This window comes from Echeneis naucrates, chromosome 4, assembly GCF_900963305.1.
Source record: "Echeneis naucrates chromosome 4, fEcheNa1.1, whole genome shotgun sequence".
Lineage (NCBI taxonomy): Eukaryota > Metazoa > Chordata > Actinopteri > Carangiformes > Echeneidae > Echeneis > Echeneis naucrates.
The window spans coordinates 11,990,487-12,010,280 of record NC_042514.1 but is presented as its reverse complement, the minus strand read 5'-3'; the positions used below and the strand labels follow the sequence as shown (position 1 = coordinate 12,010,280).

At 39.1% G+C, this 19,794-nt stretch overlaps 1 protein-coding gene across 3 annotated transcripts in view; it reads left to right on the top strand.

Annotated features, from left to right (window-relative positions):
• Positions 1-19,794, top strand: part of naaladl2 (N-acetylated alpha-linked acidic dipeptidase like 2) — a 308,720-nt gene that overhangs the window by 76,757 nt on the left and 212,169 nt on the right. For all 3 annotated transcript variants that reach the window (XM_029500987.1, XM_029500986.1, XM_029500988.1), the window contains exons 3-4: positions 17,294-17,470; positions 18,517-18,694. In XM_029500987.1, the coding sequence (XP_029356847.1) occupies positions 17,302-17,470; positions 18,517-18,694 (347 nt within the window). In that variant the 5' untranslated portion in view covers positions 17,294-17,301. The remainder of the gene's footprint in view (positions 1-17,293; positions 17,471-18,516; positions 18,695-19,794) is intronic.

The following is a 19,794-nucleotide window of genomic DNA, read 5'->3' as shown; positions in this document are numbered from 1 at the left end:
TGACTGGTTTGTTTACTTCTGACAGTTAATTTTCCACCTCCACTTCATGGAGATGTAAATTAACCACCTTGTACATAATCTATCTCAATCTAAAGCATTTGTATAACGTCTGCATGTGTATGTGTCCATATGTAATGAAAAGAAGGAGAGTCTCCTTCTCGCTGATGTGGGACGTTGTCTCCCCTTGGGACACATCGCTCTCATAATGTTGAATTAATGGAAAGCAGCAGTATGTGTATAAAAATATCACCCACACTGAGCCAATTCGAGTATTGAGTAAGCATTTTGTCATTTGTCCCTTCCCTTATCAAGCTGTGGTCTCTTTGGAAATCTAAAGGAAATATTAAATATAATTGCATGCATGCGGCGGCATCGTGGTTAGCGCTATTGCCTTCTGTGTCTGCGTGGGTTTCCTCTGTCCAAAGACATCATGTTTGGATTAACAGGTGACTGTAAATTGACCGTAGGTCTGAGTGTGAGTGGTTGTTGGTCTCTGTCTGTCTCTGTGTGTTGGCCCTGTGATGGACTGGTGTACCTGCCCTCGTGCCCAGTGCGAACTGGGATTGGCTCAAGCACTCCTGGTGACCCAGAAACAGAAAAGCTGTAGAAGATGGATGCGTGTGTGTGTGCTTGCTTGCATGATTACACATAATCATTTTATTCTAATCTGCTAAACTTCTTTTTCTGTGTGTGACATTGGATACCAGCGATTGAGCTAAAGTGTGTGGCTGAAAAGATGCAGAAAGGTTACTTACTAAAAGAATAAATATTTCTGCAATTACATCTATAGAGAAATACACCGACAAATAAAAAAACAGAATAACAGGTAATTTCACAATGAAATATGAGACGAAGCAAAGCAAAATTGGAAATGGGAGGCATGACAGATCGGAGATCAATGTAGTTGGGAAAGAATTGAAGAGATAAATCCTTTTTCCCATCACTCTCACCTTACATTTCATGTCGTTAAACATCTCTTGTTTGCTGGCGTCTTCCCACCCAGCCCTAGGGCGATATTCACAAACATTTTTAAAATACTTGCAGAGAGTTCTTAACTTAGCCCAAAAATTCCCTCGAGGGGCTGTCGGCATAAACGTGATTAAGGAGGGAGTGTGAGCATCAACACACACACACTGCCTAGCACTAAACCTCCTGCCTGCAATGTGAAAATCAATTGGAAAGATGGTTAAATCTACAACACCACATGCATACTCACATTAGCTGCTCCATGCAGTTATGCCATATGATAGCAGGCTCTAATGGTCATGGCAACATGACATTTACCACCTTCACCCTCAGTTAGCATCAAATTAGCATTAGGAAGTAGGTATTTAGCCTTAATCAGAGATATAATCCCTTTTTATAACCCTGTGTGGGTAAAAAAAAAAAAAAAGAGAGAGAGAGCGGAGGGGGAGTATTATTAGGGGGAGTGTTATTATATTATACATATATATTATATACATATTATATATATCATTATATATATCAGTTACTATTACTCAAACATTAGAATACAGTCCTGACTGTAGCTAAATAATATACTTTAAAATCTCATAAATTTTTCTTTTTTTCTTGGGGGTTGGCAGAAAGATGTTGCTTGTTGTTTTCGGTTTGCTGAGTAATGTGAAGGTTGCTGTTAAGCTTTCTCCCTACACCTACTGAAGTTCAGTATTCAATATTTTGCTTACTTTTTTATTTTGATTCCACCAACAGAAGAAGGAAATATGTGGCTAATGAAATGCTCCCTTGTGTTCAACAGCTAGTCATTAGTGTCGTCTGTGTCTTTCATTTGGAATTGCATGCTGGACACGATTATCAGCCAGAAGAATATAATGATGTAACTTGCATGTAGTAAAATAAATAAATAAATAAAAACGGTGTGGGTGTTTGAATGTGCAAAATCATCTGCAACTATGTGGCCTCTCAACTGGCTGCAATCATAACTGAAACCCAAAGATCTGAATGCAGGCATGTACACAAGTGCATTTAGAGGGTGGTTGCACACTGTACAATGAATGAATCACCACCATCAAGGGGTTTCTCACCTCTTCAGAATCTAGTGCATTTATCAAATGATTCAAATGATTGCTGAAGCGCATTCGCAAAACGAAAACCTCAGCCCCAACTGCAGGCCCCCTTTGGGTATAATCCATGTTGAAGCTCTAAAAGCTTCTTTTCAGGGCCTTCATTTCCACTTTCACACAAAATTGCAGCTGAATTTCAGTGCTAGTGTTCAGTTTTCGGTATTTAATGGTGGACATTAAATGTGTCACTAATACAGTCTGTAAACTTGCATATCATCATTATTTAAGGCCATATTTTGACAGACAAAGCCATCATCGTCTCGTTACATTCAGTATTCATTTTTAAGGTTGTCTCTGTCAGGATGCATCATCCCAGCCGCTTTATTGAGTCATTGGCCGTGATATGACCATTCAGCCCAGGCACTGCACAGTCTGCCAATGGCGACTAATAGGCCCTGCAGGAAGGGCACTCTGCCTGCTGTGTGTGTGTGTGTATGTGCACCTCATTTTGCTCCAAATACTTGAGAGAAGGCGTTCATATCTAAATTACCCATTGCCTCAGGGTTGACTGGTATTTTGATGTTCAGCCATCTCTTTCTGTCTCTCTCTGTCCAAAAGCTTTATGACGCTGCCTGTCCTTGTTGCTCTCTCTTGCTGTGAGCAACCAAGTTTTCCATCCAGCTGTCAAGCAAATTTCTCAGAAATCATCCCTACAACGCCCCAGCTTCCATCAGTAATGCGAAGGAATCTGCTTTATGAATGTTATATTAAAACCTCCGCTTTTACAATTAGTGTTAATTAAAGTCATACGAGCCTGCCTCCAAAAGGTTGATTCCACGGCTCTTGGTCATTCGTCCTCCCAAACTTATTTGGAGGAGATAATGGAGGTGAAAACAATTTAAAGCTTGTTTACTGATCACCAGGTTTAATTTAGACTTGACCTAATTTACTTCATGTTGCTTTTTTTAGACCCCCTGTGCAATGAAGCATAAGTATTGTTATTTTGTTTATACTCAGTTTCACCTCCTCGGAAAGAGACTTGGATGATTTTTGACTCTGAAGCACGCAGATGAGTGTAGAATAAGTAAAACACTTTATATGATTGAAAGCAGAAATGGCCACTGTTAATTATTTTGCCTGGGGCAGACAGTCGAGTTTCACTGTCACCAGTGTTTCGCACAGGAAATAACAGACATCTGCACTCAAGCAAAACAGGTGTTTTCTGATCAAATTCAGGATGCAATTGACTTTAAAGACAACCCATATACAGAAAAACCATTGTTTACTAGGGCAATCTGAAGAAAGAGCGTTGTGTTTTTTGTCCCATTGTACTTCTTGTGAGCATGAAGACGTGGAAGCATAAGAAATGACCTTGGTGATTGTGACATTCAGCCAGTCTAGCAAAACAAATCTGTTCCATGGCTGTTGATTGAATAGTTTCAGTTAGTTTAACAGTGTGGCAAATCTTGTCTTGATGCATCTTACCTTTCCTTTACGCCTTTCTAAATCAATACATCATATATTTGGATTGAGTTTAGAGACTTGCTGAGTCTCTTTGCGGCACTCTTTCTTTCTCCCTCTATCTCTCTCTGTGGCAGTGATATGTTGTATATTTGGCCTCACAAAGGCATAATCAATTTAAGAGTTTGTCTTGGGTCATTATTACCTGCTGGAGGACCATCTGTTCACCAAGGCTGGCTGAGAACTCTGCCAGCTAGTGGCGCGCACACACACACACTGAAACACGTACACACACAAACACACATGCACACAGAACCTGAAAGATTGCCAGGTAGATTTGGACTGGAGTAAGATTTGGGACATAGGAAAACAGTGGCACTGGAATAGCTGAGAAAGAGGGGGGGGTGAGAAAAGGGTGTGCATCTGCACGCATTTGTGTCTGGATCAAATTAATGCTTTACATGTGTGATGAGGTGGCCTGCGGGCGAGCAGTGCATGTATTTGTGTGTCAGGTACAGATGGTGAAAGCTATCAGGCTTCTCACTCAGCCAAGTGGTTCAGCCACTGTTTAAGAGTCGCACACCATAATATAATTACTCCTACAACCTCAATAACTAAATGACTGCCTGGCCGCCAATGCTGCTGTGGGCACACACACAAAAAAACGGACATTAAAAAGTCGAGGTGGCACTAACACCAGCAAAAAGACAGTGCAAGATGAATGCATGTTTGTTGTAGCGATGCAACGTCCATTCTTCTTTCTCCTTTTGAGTTAAAAAAAAAAAGGCAGAAAGACTTGGAAAACAAAAACTACACAATTTTTTTTTTTTATATTATTATTGTTTTGTTTCAGATTCAGAGAGAAGTGTGTTGCTCTCCTCAGATGTGTTTTTGTTGTTGGGTTGATTAATAGCCGGGAGGAGTAATAATGCCAGGCCTGGAGAAATAGTATCCAAACAATTGTCACAAAAAACGTACAGATGAAACAGATACCACTGTGCAACAGGCTGTTATAAGATGACTAATTGGTATTTAATAATAGCTGCCACATCTACATATTTTTTGGATTTATGTGGTTAGATTAATTGTGAACTCCCCTTAATGATTGCTTTTCTTTGTTTTGGTGCAGAAGCGTCATGAAGATTCCCTAAACAACATTCAGTATCTGGTCTCTGTCTATGCTCAGTTGTTCAGTACTGTGTCTGCTGTTTTATGCTTCCAAAATTCGAAATGAAGCTGTGTGACAGTATTGCTCAGTCCACATCTTTCAAGATCGTGTCAGACCAAGACATGGATAAAAAGTCCAAAATATAAAATCACAACAGCGTTACTGTAAATAGACATGTATCGCAAATTATGTTGTTTATATACTTTAAAGTATATTCTCACATTTATTTGGCACTCTGTATATGTACACCTCCCATGATCAACACATACTGCATCACTCTTATTTATAAGTGATAGGGAAAATCACACTTTGTTTTGTGCGTGGGAGGGGTGTGAGGGCTGGTGATTGCTGCGATAGTGGCAGGTCATAATGGGTCAACTGCTTTAGCTGGACAGCACACTATATTTAGAGCTGTGTTGATGAAGTTCATCATCTGTAATTCACAGGGTGCCTGAGCAAAACAACATCATTTGTCTCTGATATCCTCATGCCCTTTTTTGTAAACAAAACAAAACAAAACAAAAAACTGTTGCCAATGGAATTTCAGCATGGCAGTTTCATACGACGTGTGTTTGACTATTTACTGGAGGCAGTGTATACCCCTGTAACGCGAAACAATTTGGTTGATGTCTACGCAAGCCAAGCTGTCTGAGTATAGAGCTAAACATTTCCAATGATAAAATAAAACCAACAAGACAGAATACAGTGGATATGGGGGCTATGGTCAAATACTAGCAATATCTAGGCTTAAAAATATTTTTCTGCAAAATAATTATTTCTTCATTTAATACAGCAGCTGCTTAAAACTGACCAGCATCAAATATACCTGCAATTGGCCGAAGGTGTGGATGATCATGGTGGGGCCTCTTTGTGTTCCTGTGTTAACTCAGGAACGCAAAGCTTTCATTTGACTCAGTGTTTGAAACCTTGGACAAGCACCGTTAATGACTGGTTAATTTTTTAAAAGGGGAAGAGGTGAACATAAAGCACAGTGTGAAGGACTCTGAAGGGTACAATACTCCACAAACATCGGGCAACCAGCTGAATGGAAAAACACAAAAAGTGAGCAAAATGGTGATGCAAAGTACGGTAACATCTCGCCTGACGATGTTTGTCATTTCCATTCGACTGCCTTTAAAATAGGTCGCTGATAATGACTGTGGTGATGGTAAATTCAGTGTCCTGTTCGGCTGTAATTGTCACCAACTGGAGCTGCTGTTCAAACCTAAAGTCTCACGGGAAAACTTACCTCCTCTCTAAATCGAATTGAAGGAGCTCTCCAAAGGATACTTGACTAGGAGTTATTGGCTCGCCTATTATTTTGGAGTTAGTTAATTAGATATTTTCTTCAGACTGTTGGGTTTCTGTCTTTGACTTCTTTTTCATCTCAAGGGATCATAGATCCAGTTCACATTCAACAGCAAATATCTTGACGGAGGCTAGAAGTGTTATTAAATGCCAATTAGAATTGATTTTTGGTCTGTTATTCTTTCAGGTAGTTTGTTTTTTTGCATCCAAAGATTCTGGCTGACATTTCACAGATTTTTGTATTTTTTTCAAATGAAGACCATATCCCTTTTCTTTTTTCTTTTTACATGTTTATATGTGTTATAGGGTGGATGGGAACCCTCTGCCCCAGCTGAGTGATAGGCTTGATGTGTAATTAATGGTCTGACACTGGCTAATGAAGCTAATGATGCTAACTGTGCTAGCATATGGGTGCCCCGTGGGGATCAACACTCCGCGCTCTAATTTAGATAAATGACGCCCCAGGTTATGCCGGGCTATTTGCATTTCATTCGTTGGAGGCCAAGGGAGAAACAGGGATCAAACAGGGGGATGGATGGGAGAGATCAAACAGAAGAGGTGTTTTGGGAGGGAGGGATGCAGGCGATGGAGGTGTGTTTACTTCTGTGATTGTGTGTGCTCGTGTAGAAGTCCCCATGGCCATGCATAATGCTGTTGTTAGATAAAAAGATATGTTGCAAAGGGGACCGATGGCAACTGTCAGAAAATGGCAGTAAAAAGGAATGAAAAAACCGTGCTCCTTTTTGTAAATATTTCACATGGGTTTGTAATTACTGTATATTGGCTCTTGAGATACAAGTAATTGTCAGCTAGAAAGTCTCATGAGGAAAGCTGTGCTGCGTTTGGATTGCAGCGTTTTGTTCGTTTTTTTTTTTCTGGCCTTTATTCAGTAGGACAGCTTTGAAGAATGGCAGGATATGGGGAAATAGAGATTGACATGCAGGAGGTGACACCGACTAGAACCAAACCAGCATCGCTGACCAGGAGCTTTTAGCCTTCTGTTTACGGGGCACGCTCTAACCGCGACACCACCGACACACTCCAGACCGCAGCATTTTAATAGACAAAAGACTCCACCTGTTGAAAAAGACAGGCAGGCATCTGTTGTAACTCATTTAAGGAAGAAAGAAAGTCATCTCAAATGCAGGTGCGCAGAGATGAGACTTTCTTTAACGAATATGATGCAAATAACTTCAGCAGTCTTAACAGGCTTTCTTATTAACAAAGTTTTTGCTGTGTTTCGTGCCAAAAAAAGTTTATTCAGATTTACATAATATTCAATCACCTCCCAGTCACCAGCCCCCCCTGGGTTTCCATCAGGAAGCGGCATCGCGAGCAAAAATGCCATCTTCTCAAATTTATTCCCAGTATGTGGCACGTCACAGCTGCTAATTCTCAGAGGCACTTCTGATTGCTAGATATTTTGAACACGCATTTGAAAAAATATATATTAAATTATGCATACAAAATTGTGTAATGGTTCATAAAATGTCTCCCAATGAATTGATCTCATCTGCCTTTAACATGACTGTGACATAAAACAAGTGAAAGTCATGGTAATTGACTCGGTGCATCTGTGCCACATAAACTAAATAGTGCCGTTCATTCTTCCTGTTAAGTTTCTAAAATACGCTGACAATGCATCCAGGCGTGAATTGAAGCTGTTGAAGCAGGTGTTTTAGCATTTTGGTTTGCTTTCGAGACAAATGAGTGAACATTTACAACTATGGGGAAGAAAAAAAGAAAAAAAAAAGTTTTCAAATAAAACTATTCTGGGAAGGTTTAAAGTACATCAACGTTCGACAGAGTTTTCACTACAATATGAAACATCGGTCGTGATAACTTGGTCTAATTGTGTCTGTGGAATACATCCCATTACTAATCAAAGTGACCATGTGGACTGATAGTCCATAACATTATGGCCACAGATGACTTGATGATTTCTGTCTATTTTTTTTTTTTTTTGTGACACTTTGATTAGTTAGTTAGCAAGAGAACATTCTGCTCTCAAAGTTGCTGTGTTAAAAGCAGTAGAGCCCGGAAATCTGAAGGAAGCGAGTGACTTTGATGAGGGGCCAAAATGTAATCACTGGACAGATAGATCAGAGTACTTTCCATAACTTTGGCTCCTGTGGGGATGTCCCCGCACTGCAGTGCTCAGTATCTAACAAAAATGGCGCAATGGAGGAAAAGCAGTGAGCCAGCTGAGGTGTTGAGCTATATTGACACAGGGCCAGCTCATGTTCATCTTTATATCAAACAGTTTATTAAACAGGTTGTAATGTACGTGACAAGTGATAAATATCAAGCTATCATGGACTCAACTGATTGTAGATTTCAAATTTTTCAGAAAATGTTTTTTTGAGTTGTTTCGATCTGCTGCCAAGCTTTTCTCACACACTATATATATATTTATCTCTGATCTTACAACTTAGATTAGTGTCATGGAGTTAGTTTTTCAATCCCATACCATTCAATACAAACAATCTATCAAGCTTTGCAGTGTTGGAAAAAAAAGCCCAACATTCTCAGTTGTTGGAAAGTTAGTGCAAATTGGGCCATCACCAACGGCTGCCTTGCGTTTGGTGGAGTTGGTCCTGATGCATTTAGCTTTTTTTACCATTATAAAGTTCTGTGCATTTCTCCACACACTTTGTTGCATACACGAGACTGCTTTTTGGGGTGTGCATCACTTTTTTGCTAGTGTGTTTGGAACATACAGGGATACAGCCCAGCTGCTACAGATATGCAGGGGATGACAGTGTTGTGTGTTGCACGTCGGATGGGATTTTCATTGTATTGCATTGCAGCCAACTCTTTACTAGCTTATTCACAAACTCGTGATCTTGTCAATTATAGTGTTTTGCACGAATGGTGCAGTGATAGCACCCTTTACATACTATAGCTTTTAATTTTCAGATGCACTTGGCAACACAAAACCATTTTTAACTTCAAGTAAGTAAGATTGATGCTAATTTCAGCTCCCCTTTGTCAAATCTGTTGATACATCATAAGGAAGTGGGAGAGGCAGCAGCACATAATGTAATCACTTGGTAGTGACTCTTTCAAAGGATTCTGCAACAGCAGGATGATTACACAGCCAATAATTCCTGGCTTTTGCTTGTTAATTCTATGAGCTATGTGCATCTCCATTTTTAAGCATGGAAAGCTTGATAAAGATTTGCATTTCTTGAGTAACCAAACATATGATGAGACATGACATGAGTACATTGTTGTCTCAAATATGGCCCTTGATTAATAGTGACAATACATTTTATTTATAGAGCACTTTTAACAATGCTCAGGATGCCTTAGATGAGGATGGAGGATGTGGTTGGTGTTTAAGGCTGCAGAGAGGTTGATCAGGACGTTGGAGTTTCCAGGATCTGTAGAGAGGAGGAGATCATTGGTGACTTTCTGTGTTCTTTGGTCCAGAACCCAGGCTGGAAAATTTTTAGAGAGATTAATGTTTCATATTGATTATTAATATTAAGTACATTTATAAATTTATGAAGCATTTCTGGCCTATACTTCAGGAATTCTCATAAGCACAAAGACAACCACCCCTTCCACAATGCCACTGAAGTCTATCATGGTTCAAAAACTTCAGGTCTTCTTGAATATTAGTTGTCACTGTCTTTGCACAGTTTGGACACACTGCCCAAACCTTTGACTGTTACAAAATGGCTTTTGTGTTAACTTATCTGGCAGCCTGTGATAGCTTCAGTAATCCATCTACCAAAGACAGTTAATGTACAGTTTGAATGATGAATGCTGACATTAAAGTGGAGCTAATACAGGACATCAAACATGAGTGCTGAAATAACAGCCAGTGTTTAAGGACTTGAATAGATCCAACTTGGGCTAATATTTGTGAAACAGCTTGAAGAACATGTTATTTTTATATGTCCCATGCGCAAAATAGCTGTTTTTTTTTTTTTTTTTTTTGGTTTGTTTGTTTGTTTGTTTTTTAATCCACAGAAGTTATTTTCAAGATAGTGGCTTCTCTCCATCATTGTCACCAGTGTTTGGTTTAAATGGTTGAAATATTGTCAATATGGTCTCATACTCAACATGCTCAACCTTGTGACTTAAAATTTTAACATTGATTTTATAAAATAAATAGAATTGGGCTGAACTATTCCAACCAAAAGCAACAACCCCCCCCCCCCCCACTGTGAACGACAATATTAAAATTGCCAAAGCAGAGCTTGAAGTAGCACTTGTACATTATGCCACCCATCCACATCTGCCTGCTCTGCCTCCTCAAAATCCACCCACCACACAACAAAACCTGACCTTCAGACATAATGGAGTATATAACCTGTTGACTTGTGGATAATATGGTTTTTAATGGACTACCTCGAACTTTCAGAGGCAGCAATGTAGTGAGAATGAGTGCAAGTGCGGAAAGCAAGGGAGGAAAACAGGTATTGAGAGGGAGAAATACAAAAATACAGCTGGATAAGAATGTTTGGCTGTTATTGTTTTCCGTGTCTAACATCCTGAGACACGGCCTATGGTATTCAGGAGATTTATTGCGGAAGGGAGAGAGAGCGATCCATAAAGCCTCTACTCTCCCACAACACCCCAGGGGGAGCCATCTTTAATTCATGAACACTATAAAAATAAAGGTTTCTCTGTGATGGCCCTGCAGCCTGTAACAAACTCTCACAGATACATGGCACCAGGCAGATGTTGATACTTGGGTTTTGGAAAGATACTAGCATTTTAGACCCCTGTTATTGATATTATTGTTATTATTATTTTTATTTCCTTTGCAGAAATGCCGACCTTAAGCTTGGCCATTAAATGGATTATATTAAGCTGCATGAGGACAGTTGAGGGACCCATGGCAGCCATATTTTAAATAAGTTAAAGCCACATCCCACTGAAATACAAGGAGGAGGGCACTTTGTCATTCCATAGTGGCACACGAGTACTTTATCATGGTCAGTCTGATGTTTTATCCACAAATGAGTTCTTTAAATGGCTTCATTTTTGAACTATAAAAAAATTTTTTTGCATGTTTTGAATATCTTAGAAAGCATGTTACACACATATGAAGCTTTCTCACACAATACACATTCACTTTCACACACATAGTTTTTTCTCTACATTTGATTAATACGTTGAAAAAAAATCACAGTTTCAAATTCACTTTTGTTTGCACAGAAAGGACTTCATGTACCTTCACACCACCAGTTCTAAGTTGTAATGTGTGCAAAAATCAGTTTTGCTGCGATCCAGCGTAATGATATAATTCTGGTTTACTTGCGTTCAATAATACTCAATACCTATTTATGTTAAAAATACTGCCCATTATCAATATTTTGAATGCATTTGAATGCGGCCGGGGATTTAAGCTGGTTTACAGAAATTAGCAGTAAATATTTAAAGCACAGAAAACAAATGTAGGAAGAAAAAAACAGACGATTTGCACAAGTGATTGATGGGTTAATGGTGATGCCACCTTGTCTAACTTATTAAAAGAGGCTGACAAGTACATCTTTGACACATTGTTCGCACAATGGTGCGACACCGACAGATATCCACAACTGTTTGCCCATCAAACAATGCAAGTATAGTCATTTATTTTCTATTTTCTTCCATCACACATCCCAGTTATTCATCTTTTTTTTTTTTTTTTCAGAAAGTTTTTGCACTTTCACAGTCACTCACACAGGGTAAAACTTTTTGCAAGCATGTTGTTTGCTGCGGGCCCCCACCAAATGTGAATCTAGTCTCTATGGAAACACTCAATCATTTCACTACATCGCCATTTTCTTTCCTTATTTCTTATTTGTAAACATTTCCTTCATTAACTAAACATACCACTGAGGGACCCGATGAGAGACCCATGGGGGAAGGGCGGTGGGGGCGCTGGGCGTTGCATAATCTGAGTGTGTTTAATTCATGGATGTGAAAATATACAAAGGATGGTAACTTTGAGGTTGTTGTAATGTTTAATTTATGTTTATGAATAATTTGCGGTCTTTGCAAGCCTTTCCCTCTGGCCTCCCGGCTCTTCTTTGGGGCAGGGCGGGAAGAAAAGCCGTGATTGACAGCTCACTTCATGCTTTGTAACTGCAGCAGCTGACAAGGTCATGTCAAATGAAATGATTGGTGAGGAGGAGTGTTTGGGGAAATACTCTCTCCCCCTTCGTCTCTCTGGCCTGATCACACTAAACATGTTCAAAACTCTCACCAGTACGCGCGGGCCATGCCACAGTATTTTTATGAATGAGAGCTGAATCTCTGGTGGAAGAAAAGCCGATGACCTGTCAATTTATTCGCAGCCTCTGACATGATGAAAGACAACTTTGTTCCGCAAACCTGCAATATTTCCTCTTGCCTAAATATGAGGTTTACACAAATGTATGTGTGTTTGTGTGCGCGTGTGCTCTCGTATACAAGTGATATCGGAGAAAGGATTTGAAGGGTGGCTTTGTCCCAGCATACCAATGCTGTTGTTCTTTGGTCTTCAAAGCAGCAGAGCTGTTTATGATTACAGGGAGCTGTGAAGGTCAAGCAGAGCAGCTGTTGCATCAGGCTTTGCATTTGTTATGCAGAATTCATTTGAAGGTTTGTCTCTGTAAAAGACTAGTTTGATCTGCAATTGCATATCATGGATGCTGCTACTGTGTGGTCTATTGAGTGAACTACACATTTGATTAATATGCTTTTTTTGTCACACTGTTCAGATTAGTAGTACAGATGATCTACAAAGAAAAAGTAGGTATAACAGAGGTAGAAATACTCAAAAGTGTAAAATATAACACAAATGAAGTAAATGTCAAAAACAAAATCGACCCTATTGGGACAATAAAAGCATTTTGTCATCGTTATAACTATAATTATTATTAAATTTAAAAATAAAAATGGAAACATTTTATGTCCTCTGTTGATCAGGGCTAAACTTGAGTCCCTAATTCTCTTCTTTTCACATTAGCGTAAGCAGCTCAAAAGTCATGTCACCTGCAAGCAATCCTTAAAACGTCACTTCATGACACATGGATGCTTTCAAGATGTGGCAGAAACTCAGCTGTCCTCTGATTAATATCAGGTCAGAAAAGATGTACGGCTACTAGTACAACAGTCAGTGTCAAATGCAGTTACACTTTGAGATGGAGCTGCGAGCTTAAACAGCAGTGTTCTATTTTTGTCCCTAGACCACAAGATGAGGTACGACCTTAAAAACCCTGTGACCTATCCAGCCGAGCTGACAGGCACAAGTTGCCCCCTCATCACATGATTTATTGAAAAAGAACCTTAAAGTATGGCGATGTTTCGGTCACAGACATCGACCGTGAACGACATGTAACGAGAAATGACATGGAGTCAGGGGAATAGCAGCCATAAAAGACTAACAAATACCTTAGAGTAGAACTAACCCATCAACCTAGCGTGAGGGATGGCTGCTGCTTTGAGGTCAAACTGTTGTGAGAAAACCTAGTTTCAAATCAAATTTTATACACTAAGCTGATTGCTTACTTAAATGGCACCTGAGCACCAACTGCTCTGAGCAATTGAACCCCAATTTGTTCAATAAATCTTGATTAAGTTTGACAATCAGAAGATGAAGTTTATCAGCTCCATTAAATTTAATGGGCATTTATCCGATCCCTCTGTTTTAGAGTTCACTTGTTCAAGCTTTAAATGTGCCCTAAACTTTGGTGTATGACTAATTACCTGAAAATATAATTACATAATCATTGGCCTCGGCTGTAGCTCACTATTTTGTTGAATGCTTGTGCATGTTGGGTGGTCTGAAAGACTGTAAGGGAATGCACTTAAAGACATCGCAAGATAGATAGTAAGTAAAAGAATGGTCTTGTTTTTTGTTTTTTTACTGAGCTGGGTGAAGCCAAATTAGCAATGAGAGACTTACTTACAATCTAAAGGCAGCTGCATCACCTCTAATGAAAGGTTTATTTGAAATTCAAATAACACGTCCACAATCAAATTACAGGCACACACGAGAAAGTAAAGGGGAGAATGCTGCACAAAGACTTTTGCTCTCCAGCGGTGATATGTGTCAGGCTCAAAGCCCAGTGCAGTGGCTATAACAGGAGGTCAGCAGTTAAATGAACTTTTGTTCCATTTTACTGAGAGGATTCTTCATCTGCATTGAGCTAGAAGTAATGAAAGTGTGGTGGAGCATTGAAGATTGATGCCAGGGAACTCCCAGACCTCTTCCCTCTGCTTTTTACCCTCTCTCCTCCATCTATAAACACCCTGCCACTGCTTTCCTGTCTTCCTGTGTTCAACCGTTGTGCTTTTGTGCCACCTCACAGTGTCTCTTGTCTCCCCCTCCTCTCCCGGACGCTTCCTCTTATTGTCTCCACATGTGTGTCTCTCTGCCTCTGTTCTCCTTTCGTCCTCAACTGCCCCTTGAATTTGCTTTGGAAAACAAAATTGGAAACGCTGCCTCTGAGACTGGAAAGATCTGATATGCTAAAAAAAAATGTAACTGATAAAGAACTGTTAAAGATGTAAGTAGACTCTGAAGTGTGTGAAATACAAAAGAAGTGAATGTAGTCACTAAAGGTCGATTTGTCTCCATATTGATCCATAATATTAAGAAATAATCACATGTTAAAGGTTTTTCTTCTAACTGGGAGATGTTTTCGACTTTTCTTTCTTATACTATTAAATGGCATCAAGTTAGCACCTCATTTTAAATTCTACAGGCAAGATAACTTTAAACAAAAAAATTTTATTTTGTTTAGTTGATTAATGAAAAGATAGAAAAGACATCAGGTTCTTTTCGAAAGACTGGTTTTGCAAGGTAAAGCAGTGCAGAAATGAATAAAATGTACTTTGCACTGGAGTTAGTTTGTCATTATCTCATACTTACATCATAAGAATTGCGATTAAGATCATTTTTACATTTCTTTGCTTCAACTTTGGTGGTTTGAGCCTGTAATCATTTAAATAAAACTAAGTTGACAGGTTTTCACTGCGTATCTGTCGGTATGTTTAACTGCAGCCTTGTGGCATTAGATTTCATTTAAGTCTTGGATTATGCTCAAGTTTTAGGTCCTTTGTTATGTTCAGGTACACTGATAAGTGTAAAAGTACAAGATACTTATAAAAATAAAAGCACTTGTTCTTCATTCCTACATTTTTTTTAAATCTTTTTTTTTTTTCTGAATAAAAGTGGCTCGGATTAAAAAAAAACAAAACAAAAGAAAACATGGTTCATTAAAGGAGATTTATGCAACCAGCTGAGTTGCCCTTCTGTGGATATTAGAAACGATGTAGGTTTAAAGCACTTCCTCATTTGCTTCACCTTTCAGACCTTGGCTTTACTTCCATTATATTTAAACAGTCAATGACTCAAACCCATCCGTGCGTCTGACTCTCTTGCAATATTAGCTCCAGCAGTCTCTGAGCAGGGAGCCTTTTGTGGAAGTAACCTATGTGATGATGTGGATGTGCATAAAAGTCTCACATTTCTGCTTCTGTCTATAATTTAGAGCAAATTTCTCGGAGCACAGGTGAATGTATAGCATACTGAAAATGTGTATGTACACATGTACTTCTGACACTCAACGGTCAGGCTTCAGAAAATAACATAGAAGGAGATTCAGTCTGCATTGGTCAATGAATGAGTGTGGCTGATATCCAAAGTGTCTGCTATACACACCTGTGTTACACTGTACGAAGTTTCTTCTACAGTTCATTTCACCTCCACAGTATTTGTTCACCATTCACTTTTGTTAAATTGTCTGAAGACTGCATCAGGCTGCGGCATAACTGCTCTGCAAAATAAGATTTATTGGTCATAATTAGATATTCTGCATTTTTATCAGCTTGCGATTAGACCTGTTAACAAGACTGTCTCCTGACGTAAATTTACGTCACAGGACACAGCAGTTATCAGTCTTCTGCTGCTTTGTTAGATTAGTATACTAGCAAATTATCTGTCCTCACTGGTTTTAGTCAATGGAATGGCTATGAATATAGAAATTAACTGTTTTGATTTAACATAATTAAACTTGTACAATTACTTTATTAAAAAAAAGTGATGAATTATGATGTGACCATATAACTGTTTTCTTTTCACCCCAACTGGTTATTGACTGGGCAGCTCGTTTTCATAATCACAGTAGACTTGGATGATAGAGCATGTAAAAAGGACTGTTGAACTTCATGACATACAGACATTAGCTGGGAGGTTTTATACAGCTGATACACACATTCACACAGGTTTAATGATGCTGATTAGGGGCTGTTTTAAAGGCTAATACACAACTACACACATACATTTGCCATCTATGAGTTCATACCACACACCTTCCTTTTGCACGCACACACACACACACACACACACACACATCAATTCAGTACTTAGCCAAAGTTCTTAGTTTTTCCATCAAAATAATGTAGGTAAATGCACCCTGTGCAACACCCTGCAGTGCTTTTTGTCTTCATAATAATGTGCTGGGGGGCTTTGGTCAGTCACTTAGCCCAAGTCATTTTTTAACAACATTTATCACGTTTTCCACTGTATGCAACACTAATGTTACAGCCATTACTCAGAATGAGCAGTCTTAAACTGACCCAAATGGCTGATTTCATGTTGGATTCCAGGCTATAAACACATACTGCCTAGTTTAGCCACAGACAGGTCCCATTATGGAGTGTACCTGTCAACATGCATGGTGCTAATTAAGATTTGTTTTGGTCCCTTTTTTTTTTTTTGGCAGTTTTAGCAGTTGTTTAGACTATTGCAGAATTGGTCTCATTGTGTCAAAACTGCACACAAGCCCAACATGACAAAACACTTGCCACACATAGATGTGTGGTTGAAATTACTCTTAGCTTAACACAGCTTAATACTTCTGTCCAATGGAACCTCCATCCATCCATAAGCTATACTGCTTATATGTGCAGGGTCATGGTGGGGCTGGAGCTCATCCCAACCAACACTGGATGCGGGTGGAGTACACACTAGACAGGTAGCAAGTCCATCGACTGACATATAGAGACAAACAAGCGGACACTTTTCCTCATGCTGTGTGAGTAAGTGTGAGTACTCAGAAAACACACAGTAAGGCCAGGATTCACACCCAGCACCCTCTTGCTGTGAAGCAACGATGTTAACCACGGAGCGCCACAGTGTAGTAAAATGATGAACACCTGTTCACCAGCTTAAATGTCTAGGAGATCTAGGAGACTGTAGAGAAGAAACTGATGTTTGACAGGGCTCTCCCTAACCCCTCATCCTCCACTTCTTCTCTGTGACCCTCTAATCTAAACTGTGTTAATGTGGACAAAAAAAGGAAGTATTTAGAAATGTACTTCCTATGCATGTGTATTTCAGGTATCATCATGGCATACAGGAAGGTGTATGACGCCCAAGGTGGCCCACTGGTTGGTGAGGTTCTGCACTGCTCTGGAGGCCTGGATCTTGACTGGAACCTGGACAAGGAGGAGCTGCAGGAGCCAGGACCAAACATGGAACGCATGCAGATGCAGCATGTGGACTGCCAGAGATCTGGTAGGATCTGTGTTAGTTGATATATGCTCTCTGGAATCTGCTGATACACTAAAACAAGAGGCCATGGTAGCCACTAAAATCACTTTAACCATAACCTTGAGCGGCTTATTATTTTTGTGAAGCGATTATTCCATACACCAGACTATGGTTTCATAAAATAAACAGATAGCAACAAAAAAAAGAAGAAAAAAGTTTTAATTACTCATCTTCTTGTAGTACTGTAGTTCTTCAATGATACTTTGATACTTAACAGGGAAGAATCAAGGATGCTGCTTCAGCAGCCTCTTTCAGTTTGGATGGCAGTGATATCGCAGGGATAATTTACAGGTTTCCCCTTTACTGCATTTCAGACAGCATCAGAGGGTGCTTGTACAGTGGTGCTTTACAAGCAGAAGCAGAAAATCTGATATCTTCAAAATACTCATTTGCCACAGGAATACTTTTAATAGGAATAATTTAATGTAATCACATATGCAATTTTGTAACTGCTTTGAATGCAACTCCAACCATGACGAACAAATATATCAATTTCATATTTACTTTTTTAGGACCACTTTTGTGGCCGAAATATCCAAGTGCCCTTCAACAACACGCTGAGCTGTTGCAAGCTTTCAAACCCACTTCAGCGTTGAATCCTCTGTGGAAAAAGTCATTGGAATACACAGATTGCTTTATGAGTCATGATGACGATGATTTCTCATTTAAAGCAAATTAATCTTATCATAATGAAGTGATTAATTTGCCCCACTAACAGGACAATTAAACTCATGACATGTAAATTAAAACTGACTGATGTCATGACAGTTTAATAAGATGAGCACAGTTTGTTATGATGGCTTTATTTTATTATATATATATATATCACACATAAATTCAAATATGGTTGAAATCTTGTTTAATTCAATAAAGAAAGTTTGTTTGCAGAGTATGTTTTGACCAGATTCATACTTTCAACCCCCCCCCCCCCCCTTTTTTTTTTTTTGATAGGGAAAAAACTGTACTGTTATACAACACAACTCTTTTTTTTTCTCCGTTATCTCTTGCAGGGTGTTCGGACCCCGGCCCCGATCCTGACCCAGAGCTGATGGAACCCATCCAGCCATCAGTTTCAGTTTCACCACACGGACGGTTTGAGCGACTCCAAGAAGACCCCAACTACATCTCCCACTTCACAAGGTCCCCTGCTCTTAAAGGTCAACGTCGAGTCCACTGCTTCCTGCTCAGGTGAAATAGCTCCTGCAGAGGTTAGAAATTCTTAGCTACAGTTACTGGAGATTATGAACACAAACATGAACAAAGTTTGGGATGACAACAACAATAACTTGGTGTAATGAGAATCCAAAATAATTGTGAGGACTATGTGCATGCTTACTTCTGAACATTGTCAGTGTTTGCAGGCTTTCCAACAATCGTTTAGACATAAAATAAACACAGGTCTTGTGGATGACTGGAAAATTATTTGTGTGGTGTTGAGGAATTCAAGGATAATTTTCCTGATGTTGGACATTTCTCATTTAGTCTCTTTAGTGACTTTTCATCACATCACAGGACAGCAAATCAAAACACACTGCCAAAGCAACCAAAGAGCTTTCAGGGAGAAAAATGTGAATATTCTTGACTTAACAAGTAAATCATTTCCCTGATGAGCATATCTAATTACTTTTTAACCCTTTAAATTTCCACTACATGATTAAAGAGTGAAATTATCTATACAGTTATTTCTACATTAATGCAAAACTTAAATCAAGCTGAGAATTGTAATATGGAAACTACATTTGCTGAAAGAGAGAGCCTGAAAAACGCTATCTAAATACATATGGTCTGGACTTTAACAATGTTGTGTAGTACCAATAAAATTTTTTTTTTTCCTTTATTTGTATATTTAGGTCATTTAAAAACAAATGTATATCCAGACCACTGGGATGGTACCAACCAGCCAAACCCTCTAACTATCTGATTGTGTTTGTCATACCAATTAAACTGAGACCTTATTTTAGCTACTTATATCTGTATTATGATTTATTTTGTTCAATTTTAGTTTAGTTTTATTATTTTTTTTATGCCCCCTGAATCACAATTAATGCTATTTTAAAGAAACTATACTGTAAATAAGAAGTGATTGGAAGTTCTTGCCTTTGTATCATCACTGCAGCAAACCATGTCATCTACATAAACTAGAATTAAGTGCTTGACCGAGCTCTTGTGTCATCGTCTGGCAAGCGTATGTTTCTGCTACCCCATTCATTGCCATTAAAGCACCACATGCCCAGGTGATTGACACTGCACTTGCGAGGATGCCAAGGTTGCACATTATCTAGTTTGAC